At 28.3% G+C, this 17,701-nt stretch overlaps 1 protein-coding gene across 5 annotated transcripts in view; it reads right to left on the bottom strand.

Annotated features, from left to right (window-relative positions):
* Positions 1–10,422, bottom strand: part of LOC110615210 (kinesin-like protein KIN-UC) — a 41,636-nt gene extending 31,214 nt beyond the window's left edge. For 3 of the 5 annotated variants that reach the window (XM_043956891.1, XM_021756977.2, XM_021756979.2), the window contains exons 1-9: positions 9,994–10,422; positions 9,436–9,536; positions 9,103–9,225; positions 8,739–8,924; positions 4,840–5,061; positions 4,550–4,703; positions 4,229–4,378; positions 3,725–3,813; positions 79–291 (exon numbers count right to left, since the gene is read on the bottom strand). In XM_043956891.1, the coding sequence (XP_043812826.1) occupies positions 79–291; positions 3,725–3,813; positions 4,229–4,378; positions 4,550–4,703; positions 4,840–5,061; positions 8,739–8,924; positions 9,103–9,225; positions 9,436–9,536; positions 9,994–10,228 (1,473 nt within the window). In that variant the 5' untranslated portion in view covers positions 10,229–10,422. The remainder of the gene's footprint in view (positions 1–78; positions 292–3,724; positions 3,814–4,228; positions 4,379–4,549; positions 4,704–4,839; positions 5,062–8,738; positions 8,925–9,102; positions 9,226–9,435; positions 9,537–9,993) is intronic. The other 2 variants (XM_021756975.2, XM_021756976.2) reach the window with 1 other exon arrangement.
* Between the last annotated feature and the right edge of the window lie 7,279 nt (positions 10,423–17,701).

The following is a 17,701-nucleotide window of genomic DNA, read 5'->3' as shown; positions in this document are numbered from 1 at the left end:
TGAAATAAATGATATGCAGGTCTTGGTAATGCATAAATTAGAGAAAGGGAATGGTATACAAGATAGATAGACAACTACCTCAGACCTTGTGACTAGATTCTTCATTGTTTGAGCAAAAGAATCTTGACATTCATTGAGCTGCTTTTCCAATTCATATTTTTCACTTTCTCTCAACTTTTGTTCCCTTTCTATTTCTGCAGTAAGATTATCTAATTGAGTCTCGAGTTTCCGACATAGACTTTCATAATCAAATTCTTCTTTAAGCTTTAGCATGTTCACTATTTTCATTGCCTGCAAAAGAACATGATATTAGACCTATTGGGAAAGCGCATCACAAATTGGAACCGCAAAACAAAAGTAGAATTCAATAGTTTGCCAACTCAAAACCATCCAAAGTGAATTAGCAGAAGACAACCACGATTCAACTGCAGTGGCAAAGCAGTAGCATCTAGGACAAAAAAAAAGAGAAAATAAAAGAAAAAAAATCATAAGGTGGCACATGGGCCTATGCATAGTAGCAGACTAGGCATGGTTTTAACTTAACAGTCATTAAATACAAGTCTTTTGCATAGTAGCAGACTGTACATGGTTAAATAACATAACAGCCATTAAATACAATATTTTAAGGGGGCAGTTACCATTGCCCGCATTAAATAGTGCAAAAAGAAATGTTGACATAGGTGATAGTTATGTTGAAATACTTTCTATAAATAGCCTAGATTTATAGTGATTGTGTGCATAATTAGGGATATGATTATGCGATAGGATTGGGATATGATTAGGCTGTAATTAGGGAATTAATTTATTTTCTTATCTAATATGTATTCTTGTAAGTAGTACATATACCACCCAATTGGCTTGGGTGGAATCATCAAGCACCTTTCTCTCAAATTCTCTACTTCCCTCTCCTTTTTCATCTCAATTTCATCTCTATTTCAGTTATTATGTCCATTACATAAAGATAATTAATGGCTGTTATTGACAATTAAGTAATAGGTAACGACTGTCCAGCGCAGGGGTACAAAGTCCTTTTTATTTTGGAATTAGGGAGGCAAAAAGTGTGTTTCCTTTCTCATCTCTGTACTTCCCCTTGTGTTATTCTTATATTTCCATCCTATCTTTTACAAATTTTCATTTCTTGAGCTAGAAGCTAATGAATGACCTTTATTGATGTGAATGAGGGCGATCAATCACACTTCTATATCCATATTCTGCAAAGGGTGAATGATGAAATCTAAAATTGAAGAGAAATTGTGTGTATTCATAATAAAAGAAAGCTGTCTACATAGTTCCTATTGTATACATGAATTAATCCTAGAACAGGAAACTAGACACGGAAGCATTGGTGTTATGATATAGATTTTTACAGACCATGCTAGTATTCTAGAAAAGAAAGAGGGTGTCCACAGTATTAGGAGATTCACAAGGAATATAACTCTTCACGCCCTAGCTAGAATTTAACCCTAGTCAACAACGTGAAATGCACACTATTTGCCAACCATGTCAACTCGGAGTTACCCTCTTTATTTCAACTAGTTATTAATTAACGTGCAATGCACATTATTATACTCGTTGTTTATTTTTTATATGTAATAAATATATAATATATAATATTATTAAAAAAATAATATAATTTTACTCTAAATAAGTATAATAATGCATAATTATAAAAATTATAATAGAATTAAGCATAATTTCAATTTAATTAGAAAAATTATTAAGGCAAAACAGAAATTTCAATATCACATTAGTTTTATGCCGATTTAGTTTCATAATATATATGCATGGCTCATTTAATTTTTAATCATTAAATTCTAATTTTTTAAAAACATTAAATTATATTTATATTGAAATTAGAATATAAAAAATAAAAATCTATAGTAACCAATTAAATTTATTTATAAACTTCCAGTCATGAATATACTTATTGCATTATCAAGTCAAGTAATAGAAAATTGCATAATAGAGTTCAATCATTTCATTAAATCACTAAAAGAACTTAAAAATTTCTCAAAACCCAATTATAGCTAAAAATTTCCTATCATACAATATCCTATTTGCTTCTATAAATGGGCCAATATATGTGAAATATCATGTGAGATGTCTAAATCATTTTTTGGTAACAAAATAAAAGATAATAGTTTCAAATTTTTTACGGAACTTACTTCACTCCGAGCCAAACTCCAACAATGAATTCTCTAATTTCCTCTCTTTTTTCCTCTTTTCTTTTCTTTTATATAGAGTTTTGGTATAATAGTTATAGAGATAAGTTGGACTTTAAAGTGAAATATGATAGCACAAGATAACTCTTGTAAATGGATAAAAATAAAATAATAACATGTATCCAATCATATACCTTTAAGATAATTCTACCAATTCTACTTCTCACATTTATATTATCCATAATTGTGTATTAATTATTAACTTTATTTTAATATAATAAAATTTAAAATTAATAATTTTTATTTTTATTTTACATAAAATATTTAATTTTAAATTTAGTTATTTATAATTTAAAAAATATCACTAATTATTTTATTTCAATTAGTTTATTTATAATTATTTTTTTAATACAATAAAACATCATTATTTGTCAAGTTTATTCATCTTTAAAAAAAAATAACACTTGTTGATTTTAACAATTCTTTTTAATAGTGTTAAAATTTTAATTATTATAAATAAAAATTAATATGTTAAAATTGCTTTAAAAATAATAAAACAATAATATTAGAAAATAGATATTATATAAATTTAATTTATCAAATAAAATGTTAGTCTCTAAAGATTATTAGCCACAGAAATCGATAAAGGTTTTAGGATATAATTTATACTAAAAATTTTAGCAACAAACTGATTTTATTTATAAGTAGAAAATTTCATCATTAAAAGTTTTAGGCTATATTGTCAACAATTGCAAATACGCGATCACTAAAAAATATTAATTTTTAATGATTTTTCAACTAGGAACTTTTTTATTTTAGTTAATTATTTAATGTTATTTTAGATTATAATAAAAAATTTATTTAATAGAATTAAATGTTAATATATGTTGTTAATAATTTTTGTTAAATACTAATATAAATTTTTAACAATTTTAGTTTAAATAAAACAGTAATATAATTATCTAATCAAACTAAATATTTTTAAATTAAAAAAAATAATAATAAATTTGAAATCCTTAAATCTAAGAAGAGGTATTTTTGGCAATGCCAATATTCCCCTCACCCTCTTCTTCCCACATTTATATATATTTTAGATTAATGCACTAAATAACATCCCCTGCAATAAATCCTATACAAGCAAAATACATAATCAATCCCTCTTTTACACCTACGACACATAGTAAATAAAGTAGAAAAATGCATTCAATTAAAATTCAAAAGAAATATAAACACATAAAATTTGTTAATGATTAAACATGCCTATCGCGTGCTAATTTTCAGCATCAAAGAAAATTCATCCAAAGGAAGAAAAGTTAAGCCATATCAAAACTAATTAGTGATGCATTTTAAGGATATTGTCTCATAAATAAAATATGGAGCATTTATGGCATTTCTCATAAGATTTAAACACCCAGAAACATGCACTTCCAAAACTATATATAGATCAAATCTACACGATTAAATTTTAAGAGAGAGGAAAATTTCCAGTGCATATCACTTGAAATTGCTACTACATCCAATAGTTTGCCTAAATATTCAATTATAACTTGTTCCTGACTTACCCGTTGCCCAAACATAATTGTGCTAGTTGTCTCTGCATGATGCTGTGAAGATGGCCCAATTGTTATTATAAGAGAAGTCCTCGAGGAGCCTATTTAATTAGAATTAACTGTGATTTACATGAGAAGGTTTAGGAAGGAAAATCAAAGGATAATATTCTAACAATCTGGAAAAATACAATACTTGTAAAAATACTGGTACCATTGATGTAGTAACAGAAATAGATATGTGAACATCAAACATCCAAACAATAAGTCAAGGTATGATACTCATCCATTTTTACTATGCAATTTTATAAAACAGTGTACTTGAATGTATTAAAGCATAGAACATTGAGTCCTAAATCATGGAAAACTAGAAATAGTTGCTATAGCATGAGATTGCTCCTGCAATGCTAAGCATTGGAGCAAGCTTCTACAAACCTGAAATTCCATAACATCACATTTGATATGAAGAGCAAAAAAGCGAGAGTAAGAGAGCATAAAGGACGGACAGCAGAGATTAACCTCCAAATGAATCCCGCAGCAATCTGGTCAGCTTAGAGTCCCTTGTTGGTATATGTGGACTGCTTTCAGCCAATGCATTTATACATTTGCCAAGGGAAGTTAGAGAAAGATTAATAAACTTAGCCTCTTCAAGCAAGCGACCTTCACTGCCTGCACTACATGAAATTAACCATATACTTTCTTTAGGAACAGAAGCAAACATTATTTACATTATTTATGTTAATTTTCTTATAGTAAGATGTTACGCCCTGAGACAGAACTTAAACGAAAACACCAGTTATGAAGCAAAAATGTCAGTTTGGGAATGTATCATTCACATACCAGATTTATCTAATCTTTCAGATCCAGCAAGATCAACAATGAGCAACTTGCTTTTTCTAACTCTAGGAATGCCATTGCCACCAACTAAATCAGTCATTGTACCTTGAGCATTGATTTCATCTACTTTTTGATGGATGGATCTTCGTACATAAACCTGCAAGACCAAATAGGTTCTGACTTCAGATGCTTAAAGGTTATTTACCATTATTAATGACAAAAGTTTATGGAAATATTCTCCCAGACTTAAAGGTAAGTTACCAAGAAAAACTAAAATCCTAAAGGAATCCCACCATGAGAATTGCATGACTGCGTGAAGATTCTGTATTCTGCTTTGTATTAGCAGCATGTCGATTTGTCTCTCCAATTTGCATTAACTCAAAAAAATGATCAAGGTCACGAACTCTGACCACTGTAGCACCAGGTAATGACACGTCCCCTGTTCTTGGGTCCTCATTAATAGGGATATTAATCTTCTCCGGCACAAGCAAATCCTGTATAGATTCCATATATAACTGCAGCAATAAAATGAGTGAGAATGGAAGGGTGATAATTGATTATCAATAAAAAAATATAAATAAATAAATAAATAAAAGCATAATTAGCTATATACACATTGCTAACTCAGTGGCAAATTATGTTTGGGAGTTTATATAAGTATCAATGAAGTCATGCTCATGATAGATGTGGAAGTTTGAATTTCTGTATTTATTGTATAAGAGAATAGTACAAATTTATATGCAAGAGTCCTAGCTAAAGAAGGATACTAATCTCCTAGATTAAACCTAAAATCAAGCCATCAAGCCTACAATCAAGCACATATCATACATATTTAGTTTTGAAGATTTTTTGGGAAATCCTGAGTTTTATTGTTTTTCTATATGTTTTACATACAATGTAATCATCAATTTATACACAACGAATTGAATCTAACTAGGAAGTAGGAAGTTAGGCAACAAATAAATTAGCTATGATTTAGGACCTAAAAATCAGCAATTAAATCAATAATCAAAGATTTGAAGCTCTGTTAAAGTAGTTAACCCTCCTCCTCAAGTTGATGAATGGATATCCCACATGTCCAATTTGCAAACCAAGATGTGATAGGCCCTATTGTCAAGCCTTTTAGTGAACACATCGGCCAACTGCTTGTCAGAGGTCACATGAACTAAACTCAAGACATCATCTATTAGTTTCTCCTTAATAAAGTGCCGTTCAATTTATATGTGTTTCGTCCTATCACGTTGAATTGGCTTTTAAGCTATACTGATGGTTGTTTTGTTATCACACTGCAAGAGGACTTTATCTTTCCTTTAACAATTTTAATTCCTTTAATAATCTTTACAACCACAAAAGTTCGCAAACTCCTTGAGCCATAGATTTACACTCAATTTCAGTACTTGATCGAAAAACAACACTTTACTCCTTGCTTCTCCAAGTAACAAAATTTCCTCTCAAGTGTGTAGTAAAGACTTCTAGTTGGAGGTGAACATGTTTGGAAAGGAGTTCTTTTCCTAGGGCAAATTTTAGATATCAAGAATGTGAAAAACAGCTTGCATGTAGGGCTCACAAGGATCATCATAAACTGGCTGATTAAGCTGATTGCATATGTTATGTTTGGTCTAGTATGTGAGAAATAATTTAGTTTCCCTACCAATCTCTTATATATGCCAATATCAACTAACTCACCAGTTACTATCTGTAGCTTATGATTGTTCTCGATAGGAAATTCTGCTGATTTGCAAGCCAACATCCAAGTCTCTTTCAAAAGATCTAGAATATATTTCCTTTAGGAAATAAAAATTCCCTTCTCTAATTTGGCAACCTCAATTCTTGAGAAATATTAAAACTTTTCTAGATCTTTGATCTCAAATTCCTAAGCTAAAAACCTTTTCAATCGAGCAATTTCTTCTTTGTCAACTCTTGTTATTACTATGTCAACAACATAAACTATAAGAAGAGTTCTCTTACCCTTGTGATGTCTGATAAACAAGATATGATCAACATTACTCTATTGATAGCCAAAGAAAAGTATAGCTCTGCTAAATCTGTCAAACTATAATCTAGGAGATTGTTTCAGTCCATACAAAGCCTTGTTCGGTCTGCATACCTTTCCTTGTAGTTTTCATCAGCAAATCTAAGAGATATCTCCGTATGCACCTTCTCTTCTAAATCTCCATAGAGAAATGCATTTTTCACATCAAACTGCTGTAAACCCCAATCAAAATTAGCAGCACAAGATAATAGGACTCTCATTGAGTTCATTTTAGCAACAGATGCTAATGTTTCCTGATAATCCACTTCATAAGCTTGAGTGAATCTCTTAGCAACCAATCTGGCCTTGAACCTTTCAATTAAACCATCAGCTATGTATTTCACGGCAAATTCTCATTTGCAGCCAATTAGTTTTTTCCTAAGTGGAAAAGACACTAGCTCCCAAGTCTCACTTCCAACCAAGGCTTTCATTTCTTCAATCACTGCTCCTTTCCACTTAGGATCTTTGAGAGTTTTCTTCCACAGAATAGCTTTGAATTATGGTCACCCTAATATTGAATGCTTTTCAAATATAGATTGAACAGGATTCAAGATTGATAGAAAATCTACTACTGGGTATTGTTTCTTTATTGAAGTTAATCTCGTGTTATGGAGTAAGAAGCAAAATGTGATTTCTCAATCTAGTACAGAAGCAAAGAATAGAGCTATGTCACAATATAGAGTTAAGGCACAATTGGCGTGTGAAGTTATGTGGTTATATCAATGGTTGAATGAAGTTGGTCTCAAGTCTTCATTGCCAGGTCGGTTATGGTGTGACTATCAAGTTGTTCATATTGCTTCTAATTCAATGTTTCATGAATGAACCAAATATATTTAATTGACTCTCATTTTTTTCATGAAATAGCACAAGATTTGTTCTAAGGCTACCCAATGATTAGCTGTTGGAGAAGACATGAAACTGAGGATGAGCTTGTATGAGATTGAAAAGCAAATAAAAGACTAGAATTACCCGTATATGATTTGTAGTACTAAAATCAATAACCATATAGAAGAAGGGACAAGACAAGACGTGGATGTACCTGATTTATTGATAGTTATGGCAAAGAAATTGGTGAGCCTTAACATCTCTTTATATTGGGAAGACTAAGCAAATGCTTTTGCAAATGCTTTTGCAAATACTAAAATAGTTTTCTTAAATACTACTACCACTTAACAAGGCAAAAGAATCTAATAGAAACCAAAGAATAATCCCGAAGCCAATTCCAAATCAAATGATAGCTTGTAGAAAACCTTTGTTGAACAATAGCGGTGAATAATACCGATGAACAGTAGCCGTAAACAATACCCAAAGTCCCAAAGAGTGACACAAGCAAAAACACAAGAACAACAAGTGTGAGTAATGGCAGAATTGTAATCAAAGCAAAATCATCTCCACAAGTCACCCAAACTGAAAACCAACCACATAACTGAAGATTGGGCGACGCCGGTGAGAAGAAGCGGGGCGGCGCCAAAAGTTGGATGTGCCTCCACACACTGGCAAATAGGACGGAGACAGAAACTTTTGCCAACTCGCGAGGTACACTCGTCGGGTCAGATGATGACCAGATCTCCTAGACAAATTGCCGGACCTCCGACTTCCTTCTTGGGTGGGCAATGAGAACCAAATGTCACCCAATATGGGTGACCTAAAGAACACAGTAAATGAAGCCCTAAGTCTCCAAACAGGAGGAAAGAATGATGTGTTTTTCTATTGCTCTAATGCCATGTGGAAGTTTGAATTTATGTATATTGTATAAAAGAATTGTTCAAATTTTATTTACAAGAATCTTAGCTAAAGAAGGAATACTGATCTCCTAGATTAAGTCTAAAATCAAGCTATTAAGCCTAAGATCAAGCCTACAATCAAGCACATATCTACACATATTTAGTTTCCATAACAATAGACAATCATCTGCATGTTTGGAACACAAAAAGTGAATAAATAAAGCATGATTCCACAAGTTATGACTTGAATTAATACTATCCTATTATCAGCACATCATGATATGACAACATACAGAAACATATTACAGGCTTACAGCCTGTATACCCAACCATTTCTTCTCTTCATGTAGGCTCATATTACTATCAGATATATATTAAAGTAACAGGAGCTTCTTTTTTTCCTAGGAGGTTGAATGTAGCAAGAAAACTTTAGTACCTGCAAATAGGAGATTTCAACAATATCTGAAGAAGGATTTACATTAGCAATTACGTCTTCTAGAGCTCTAACCATGATACCCCGCTCAGATGCATCATTTTTCCCCAATCTGCCAACTGTATAAGTTTTCCCAGTACCTGTCTGACCGTAAGCCATAACTGTCCCATTATATCCATTCAATACGCTCTACAAAGGCATATCAGTAGGTAGTAATTAGCATACCATCAAAGATTTTACAAATTCAATTTCCTGTGTGACATTTAGACATAAGGAGCGTAGTGAACATATTCAAAAACACAATCTTTACACATTTGTTATTTGAATGCCAACATAACATTCTGATTTGAACTCCTTAATCACTTACCTCAACAACAGGTTTTGCTACTGCTTCATACACACGCTTTTGAGAGGCAGTTTCGCTAAATACTTCATCAAATTTGTAAGATTCAGAACTCCAGTTGTTTTTCCTCAATTTCAACCTTCTCAGCTGCATAAAAGGAAGAATCACCTTAAATAATCCAAAGCCCTGGTAAATGCTATTCTGATAAAATTATACATGTGACATGAAAAGGTCAATTTACAGAGAAAGTGCATAATACTGGAATCTGGAAACAACAACACCACCACCCCCTCTAAAAAGTAATAATAATAAAAATAAATAAATAAATAAATAAGAAGAAGAAGATGAAGAAGTCACCTCTGGCTGCAGTTCGACACAATCAGAAAAATCAGAGTCCAAACTAAGATCTTGAGCATTTCTTGGTCGTAGTCTGACAGCAACTCTCACTCTTACAGGATCTTTGATCAAAATGGAGAACCAAAATCAATACATTATAAAAAAAGATATTTCTACAAATTATAGTGTGTAGCAGGACGCTATAATTTTAATCATGAGTAAAGAAGAAAATGGTTGGCAAACTTGAGAACGAATATAATGATCAAACATTCGTATATCCCAGGGATTTGCTTATAACAGTATCAGATGCTCCGAGTTTCAAATTTTCTTTCACGGTAAATTCTTCATAAGCATTGAACGAACGCTTGCTAGCTTGCTGTGAATTGCATTTGGTTTCCACTTGCATAATTTCTCCCATTTAGTTAATAGATAAAAGAAATATAAATTTTGAAATATCCAATTTCTTTTTTCATTTCAAAGAAAACTCGAACCAAGAGAAACCAAACAGCTAGAACAGTGATTTTGAAGAAAATAAACTTCAAATCATTCAGTCCTTCAAGAGGGGAAAGAGAAAGAGACCATTATCGTCGTCTTGGTGAGAAGAGTGAGAACGGGAAGTAGGCGTAACAGAGCGCCGTGAAGAAGCCGGAGCCTTGGAGCGAAGAGAGTAATGGTTATTCTGCTGTGACCCGTTTCTGGAACCAGAATTGGAAGAAGAAGAAGATACAAGAGGAGGAGGAAGTTGCTGCTGCTGTTGCCTGTCAGCTCTGTGGGAGCACAACGACGTCGTTCTGACTGTAGAACTGGAAGCCATTTGTTTCAATGTATGAGAGCATTAGATGGAGAGAGAGAGAGAAAAGAGAAATATAAAGGACACTGAAAACAATAGGAATGCATTTGCCATGCCGGACGGATTTTGAAAATTCAAAAATTTCAAAAAAAAAACGTATTTTCGTGGGAGAGAGAGAGATTGAGGACGGCACGATGGATGAGAGAGAGAGAGAGAGAGAGAGAGTGGACGGTTCCCGCGTTATGAGAGAAGAGTTTGGTCGGGTAGTTGTCCATTGTCAGAGAGTAACATTTGGCTTGGGACGGCCAATTTGTTTACACAATTACACACGGATAGTGATTTATCATTTGTACTAAAAACTTTTATGTAAATTTTCAATTATATTCCATTTTTTTAATTTTTATATAAAATAATTAAATTTTTAAAATTAGTTGTAATTATATTTATTTTTTAAATTAATTTTAATAAAAAAATTATCTAAAGTGTTATTTTTTAATTTAAATTAAAAAAATTATTATTTAATTTTTATAATATAAAAAAATTACTAATAAATTTTTAATTTTAAAAAAATATATTAAAATATTTTTAATATTTTTTTAAAATATTATTCACTCCGTTAATTATGTTGTTAAGTATTTTATTATTTAATTTATAATTTTAAAAAATTTATTAATTGATTTATTATATTTTTAAAAATTTATTTATTAATTTATCTATATTATAAATATTTTAAATTTTTTAATAATATTTAACGATTAAAATTAATATTAAAATAAATGAATACATTTTAGTATACTATTAATTAGTAATTTTTTTATATAACAAAAATTAAATAATAATTTCTTCTTAAATTAATTATCACATAATTTTTTCTTAAATTAATTACCACGTAATCAAACTCTTTAATTAATTTCTGTGGCTTTTCTGGAATTTTACCTAATATTGAAACAAACTCAAAATAAGATCTATAAAATCACTCAATATGAACTCATGTGACCTCATTTAAGTACAAAAAACAGAATAAAAGATCTTGTTTAAAATCTCAATCATCTTTTCCTGCTGTGATAATTTTGCTTTTACTGTTTCCTATATGGACTATCAGAAATCAATTTTGTATTTCAAGAGTACTTTTATTAGTGCAATGTCATTTTTAAAAAGTGCAACATTTATATTTTTTATATTATTACTGTTAGAACATCTATTAGAGTAGATTATTGTGTACCAATTGAAATTAAATTTTTCTTTTGAAAGTGATAATCAAACTAATATGAGTTTCTCGGTGAATGAGCTGTACAAGTTAGAAGCGAGCATTCGCTCGTTTCAGTTCAAATTCGAACCGAATTGAATAAATTAAAAATTAAAATTTTAGTATTTATAAAAATAGATCAAATCAATTTTGATCAGAAAATGAATCGAACCAAACCGGTCTGATTTAATTTGATTCAATTTAATTTGATCGATTTTGATTTTTAATAAATTTTTTATTTTTTACACTTTATTTTTAATATTTTAAAATTTAATTAAAATATTTTAATATTAATATAAAATAATATATTATTATCACTAATCGGTTTGATTTGATTTTTTTAATTTTTTTCTGATCAAAATATAACCAAACTCAAATAATCGAAATTTTTGAAATTAAAAACCAAACCGAACTGAATTAAATAAAAAATCAAACTAAATTTTAAAATTAATTCGATTAAATCGATTTTTTTAGTTTGAACCGAAAACTGCTAAATCCAGGAGTACAAGGCCTTGTGATAAAAAATCTATGTACTCATAAAAATAGATAAATTTCCTTCTAATTAAAATTGATTTAGAGACATTATACAATGACGACTAATCTCAAAATTTTAGTTATTTTAAACATAATTGAAAAAGTAAATATAATTGAGAATTCAATCAAATATTTAAATTACGTGATTTAATTACATTTTAAAAAAAATAAATCTTTTTTTTAATTAATTAATTATTTTTCGAGTTTCATGTTTCATGACGGATTACATTCTTTATTATTATTATTATTATTATTATTATAATAAAACAAGATTAAAATTCATAAATTTAACTTTTGAATTTGACATAATAATAGTTGTTTCTTTTTTATTTTTAAAATTAAATATTTTAATTTTTATATTTTAAAATCATTCAAATTAGACTATAATATAGATTATAATATCAGGAGGCTCCGTTGCAAAATAAGTTCTCTTATTAGATCCTATTGTCAAAATCGTTCATAATTTTCTACCCCTATTTCTCATTAGGGCCCAAATAAATTTAAAATTAACTTTTGGAGCAAATAAACCCTAAAATTTTTAGGGCCAGTTTAATTCTGCTTTTGTCGGAGAATGAGCGATTGAAATATGTGTCTGCTAAAAGGGAGTAACACATAATATTAATATGATGAGAGGCAAAAAAAATTTGAGTTATTTTTATATTACCCTAGATAATATAAATCAGTTTCAAAGGTTTTCTCGAGGATAATGTCCATTATATTCAGGCATTTCTTTTATTCTCCCTCAATTCATATAATTATTCATATAATTATTGATTGTTAGTGGGGAAGCTACAAATTAAGTTGAATCTCACATTAATTATGGAAATGGGTAATGTGTCACTTATATTATATGGGTCACGATCACTCATTCCCTTAACCTAATTTTTAGGGTGAGTTAGGTCTGATCCAAAACTTTCCATTTGATGTTGCATTTCTCATAAATATGTCACACACAATAAAATTCTAGACGATGAATTGAATCCTATATCGGAAAGGGTAACGTGCCCTTTATATGAGTTATAGACACTTCTCTCTCTTGAATTAGTTTTTTGGTGAGTTAGATCTGACTCAACTTTATCGTACTACGGCTAAGGTCGTTAGTATCAATATCGTCAATAGCAGCACTATGGGAAGCATTTTTGCTGTCTAGCCAAACTTCAATCACAAACTCATACTATTTGGAGAATGAAAGTTGCATTACTTGTGAGCCTAGAGCAATTTGTGCACCGAGGAGTGCAATGATTAGTGAACCATTTTGGAATGTGCCTAAAATTGTAAGATGTTTTTACTTTTACAAGTCATATTTGAGCTTAATTGCCTCCCTTTTAAGGTTGATAATGTCTTTCTTAAGTAATTAGAAAGCATCCTCTTTTAGTATGCTGATTTCTAAGAACATTTGAATTTTTCTTTGCTTCGCTCTCTTTCTGATTTTTTTTTTTTTTTAAACATTAAGACATCAAAATGGTTATAAAATTGGAGCTTCAAATCTTCACTCAAAGTATCTTTAGCACTAATATTTAAAAATTTCTAAGATAAAAGGGCCCTATGCTCTATAACTATTAATAATATTACTCTATTTTTACCTTGTTTTACTCTACTATAACTGAGTCATGAACACAAAATAAATTATGATTTTCAAGGACCTCTTCCCATCAAGCTAGCACTAGTTTATTGTTTGCCTTTTTATAGTGTGAATATAATTCTAAAATTATAAAATTAATTGATATTAATTAATAGATAGAGAATTTTTAAGAGAATGATTTATTATATTAACATGACTTTGTAATTTGTATATAAACACTCTTTTTGAATAGAGAATATATCAATTATTTTCAACAAATTTATATTATTATATGGTATCAGAACTTTCGATTTTTTAATATTTTGTGTTTTGATATTGTTCACATACCACACATATTGTTTACGGGCAATATTCTCGATGTCTGAAAGCTGCATCTAATATTTTTTGTTGCTTCTACCTTGTAATTTCAACTCTATGTATTGTTTTATTTTTAGCACCTCCTTGTTAACATTGCTTTGAAGTATCAGATTTTGTGGGATTTATGGCGTTGTGAAATTGAGTCTAGTTCAAATCTGATTTTTGAATAGTATTACGACTTTTTAGTTTTGACTTTTGGTGTTGAGTTGTGTTTAGTTTTGAAATTTTATTTGTTCATTGAAGTATTTTATTAATTAGAAATTTAAATATGATCAGTAAGTCTATGATTACACAAGGAGTATGAGAAAATAATGATCGAGGTAAAAATATTATAGAGGCCAATAATTCGAGTGATCTTATTTGTTCTGCAACTTATTCAAAAGGTCCAGTCATTACTGTTATTGAGACATATAAAATATAAATTATTTTCTCTTCAAATAAATAGGTCATTAATACTACAAACCATATTACAGGTAATTTCATGCATTCTCTAATTTTTAATTACATAAAACACTTTATAATTTGACAAAATCTATATATGTAAAATAAATTTTATTAAATATTAAAGATTTATTATAATATAATAAAAAAATTTAAAATTTGAAAAACCGTATAAATTGAATGTTATTAAATAAATAAAAATAAATAATTATATCTCCAAACAGATAAAATATGTTATCATATAGTTCGAATGAAATATTTTCATTATCATAAAGTGCATCCTTGTAGCCTTGAAAGGTCTAAGGTTCGATTCCCCCCAACCCTCTATTTCAAAAAAAAAAAAAAGCTCATATTTAGTGTAACTGTAATATCAGGGAGAAAATATTTTGTTGCAGATTCTTACTTGCTATTATTCATTTTTATCAAGAAGAATAAGATAATTCTTATTTCCTTTGTTTGGATCAAAAATTTTATAAGAATTCTATTTAATTAAATTTTTTTTTTTATAAAATTTTCATTTGAAATGAAAAAATTTGAAATTTTTTAATTTAAAAAATCTTCTATCGTTTATGGAGATAAAATCATAAATAATTTTATAAAAATTCATTTAAAATATTTTATTATAAAATTATGGAAAAATTATTTTTTAGTCCCTGAGATTTAACATAATTAACACTTCTATTCCTCTATTTTGGCGACCCAATACTTAAGTCCCTCACTTTTTCTTCTGTCCAAATTCGTAGTCCTTCCGTCCATTTAAACCGTTTGGTCAAAGAGTCAAAGATAAGAGGAGATAATTTTTTTCAAAAATATCATTCTCTTCATGTGAAATCCCCTTTTTTTTTTCTTATTTTCTCCAGTTACTTTTGGATTTTGTGATTTTGAAATAGCGAAATTTTTAGTGAGAGTTAATTTTGTCAATTTACGTGTCCCAAAAGGCTAATTTGGACGGAATGACTACGAATTTAGACAGAAAAGAAAGTGAAGGACTTAAGTGTTGGGTCGCCAAAATAAAGAGACAGAAGTGTTAATTACGTTAAATCTCAGGAATTAAAAAGTAATTTTCCCTAAAATTATTCATATCAAACCAAGGATTATGTCATCATCATATATTCATTTAAAATATTTTATTGTAATTATTTGCGTGGCAGATTTTTCTTTTCATGTGCATAAAAAAGTTTCAAGGAAACTTGTATTTTGCATTAAAAGATTTAATGCTTTTTAATTAATGAGAAACAATTTTAAATTTGAACTTCATATTTGCACATTTTTGTATGATTTTTTAAAAAAAAAGTATTAATGTAAAAGCATAATATGGAATTACTAATATATCTTTATTCAATCCAAAAATATAGACCAACTTGATACATTTGGCATTACTCTTTAATACTTCTCATAATTTTTATTTATTTTACTTTTTTATATATATTAAAAAATATTTTTTTTATTAATTTTTTAATTATATTATTTTTAAATTTAAAATAACTAAAAAATAAGATAAGAATCATGAGACAGAAAAAGAGCAAAGAATATCAAAATATTTTCAACCATGCAACTCATGATAGCTTACAAAATAATGAGAGAATCATTGGCCAGACAAAAAGATGAATGAAATACAGGAAGGCAGCAATTCAAGGAAAGGAAAATTAAAATAAATAAAAGACTGAATGCATAATTTACTATTTATTTTTTTTAAAGAGAATTTACTTTTTTATTTTATTTTATTTTATTTATTTCTTAACTTTCAAAGGATAATTTAATTTTTATAATTAAAATATAATATTTATTAGGAAAGAATATTTAATTGGTTCGATTTAAAATTAAATCAAATTGAATAAATTAAAAATTAAAATTTTAGTATTTAAAATAATTAAATCAAACTGATTTTAAATAAAAATCAGTTTAAATCAAATTAGATTTAATCCTATTTGATTTAATGGGTTGATTTTTTAATAAATTTTTTATATTTTGTACTTTAATTTTAATATTTTAAAATTTAATTAAAATATTTAAATATTGATTATAATTTAAACTTTTTATATTATTAAAAATAATATATTATCATTAATTAGTTTAGTTTTATTTTATTAATTTTTTTATTATAATTAAATCGAATCAAAATAATTAAAATTTTTAAAAATAAAAATCAAAGTAAATATAATTTTTTTTAAATTAATTTATTTCGATTGATTTTTTTAATTTAAATAAAATACTGTTTATCTTTAATATTTGTGATGTACTGTTGTATCATATAGATTGAGTTATTTTATATTAAATGTTAGAGAAGATAATAAATATTTACTTTTTCATCATAGGACTGAAATTATTTATAATTTTACAATTTAATAGTAAATTATATAAATATAAAAATTAAAGGGTAAAAAAAGAAGGATGGTGGATAAATTATATATTTAATTTAAATAAATAAATAAACAAAACAGATGTGAAAGTGTGAGGTAGTAACAGCTTGGCTGTCTTTTGTTTTTTTTTGTTTTATTCACTTGGCCGGCATTGAAAAAGTTGGTGTTCCTTAAAGAAGGAGGGATGAGAGGACAATTGAAACCTCCTTTTCAATATTTCCTCCTTTGGGATTCAACAAATCTTCATTTTTATGTACACATCACATTTCCTTAACTTTCTATTGATTTTAAGCGTTTGCTTTTAATAGTCCCATTACACGGTAAAGTTCTCCTAATACTAATAGTCTTGCGCAACATCCGCCAGTACTTCAGATTCTATTTGCTTTTTCACATCAAATTTAATTGTTCAAATTTTAAATAAATGTTTTTAAGTGAAAAAAAAATATGTATGAATATTGAATATTAAAAATATATATTTATATACATGTATATTAAAATAACACTAATTATGTTTGCTTTATTAATTTCTCAAACCTATTTGGCTAAATGTTGAACCTTCAAATTTATTAGAAAATCTAATTTAGTCTATTTTCAATTTTTTATTCATATTATTCCTGAATTTTCAATTCAAATTTAATTTAATCCCAAAATATGAATTTTCAACTAAATTTCTTATTTTTTAATTTATAAAAAAAATCAAGAAACTGAATCTCATAATTTTTGAAATAAATTTCTTTACTTTCAAATTCAACATAAAAATCAAGAAACTCAATTTGATAATTTTCTTGAGTTCCTTGTTCAAATTAAGCTTAATTTGGACAAAAAGTTTAAACTTTGACCAAATTAAACTTCCCCTAATAAAAAAAGAGTGAAATTTGACATTAATGAAAATTATTATTACTAGGCCACGACTCAAACCCTACGCTCCTTGACTAAGTCTGGTTTGTCCACTTTGATACCGACTAACAAGAGCATAC

The sequence above is a fragment of the Manihot esculenta genome, chromosome 5 (assembly GCF_001659605.2).
Source record: "Manihot esculenta cultivar AM560-2 chromosome 5, M.esculenta_v8, whole genome shotgun sequence".
Lineage (NCBI taxonomy): Eukaryota > Viridiplantae > Streptophyta > Magnoliopsida > Malpighiales > Euphorbiaceae > Manihot > Manihot esculenta.
This window is presented reverse-complemented; position numbering and strand designations above follow the sequence as displayed.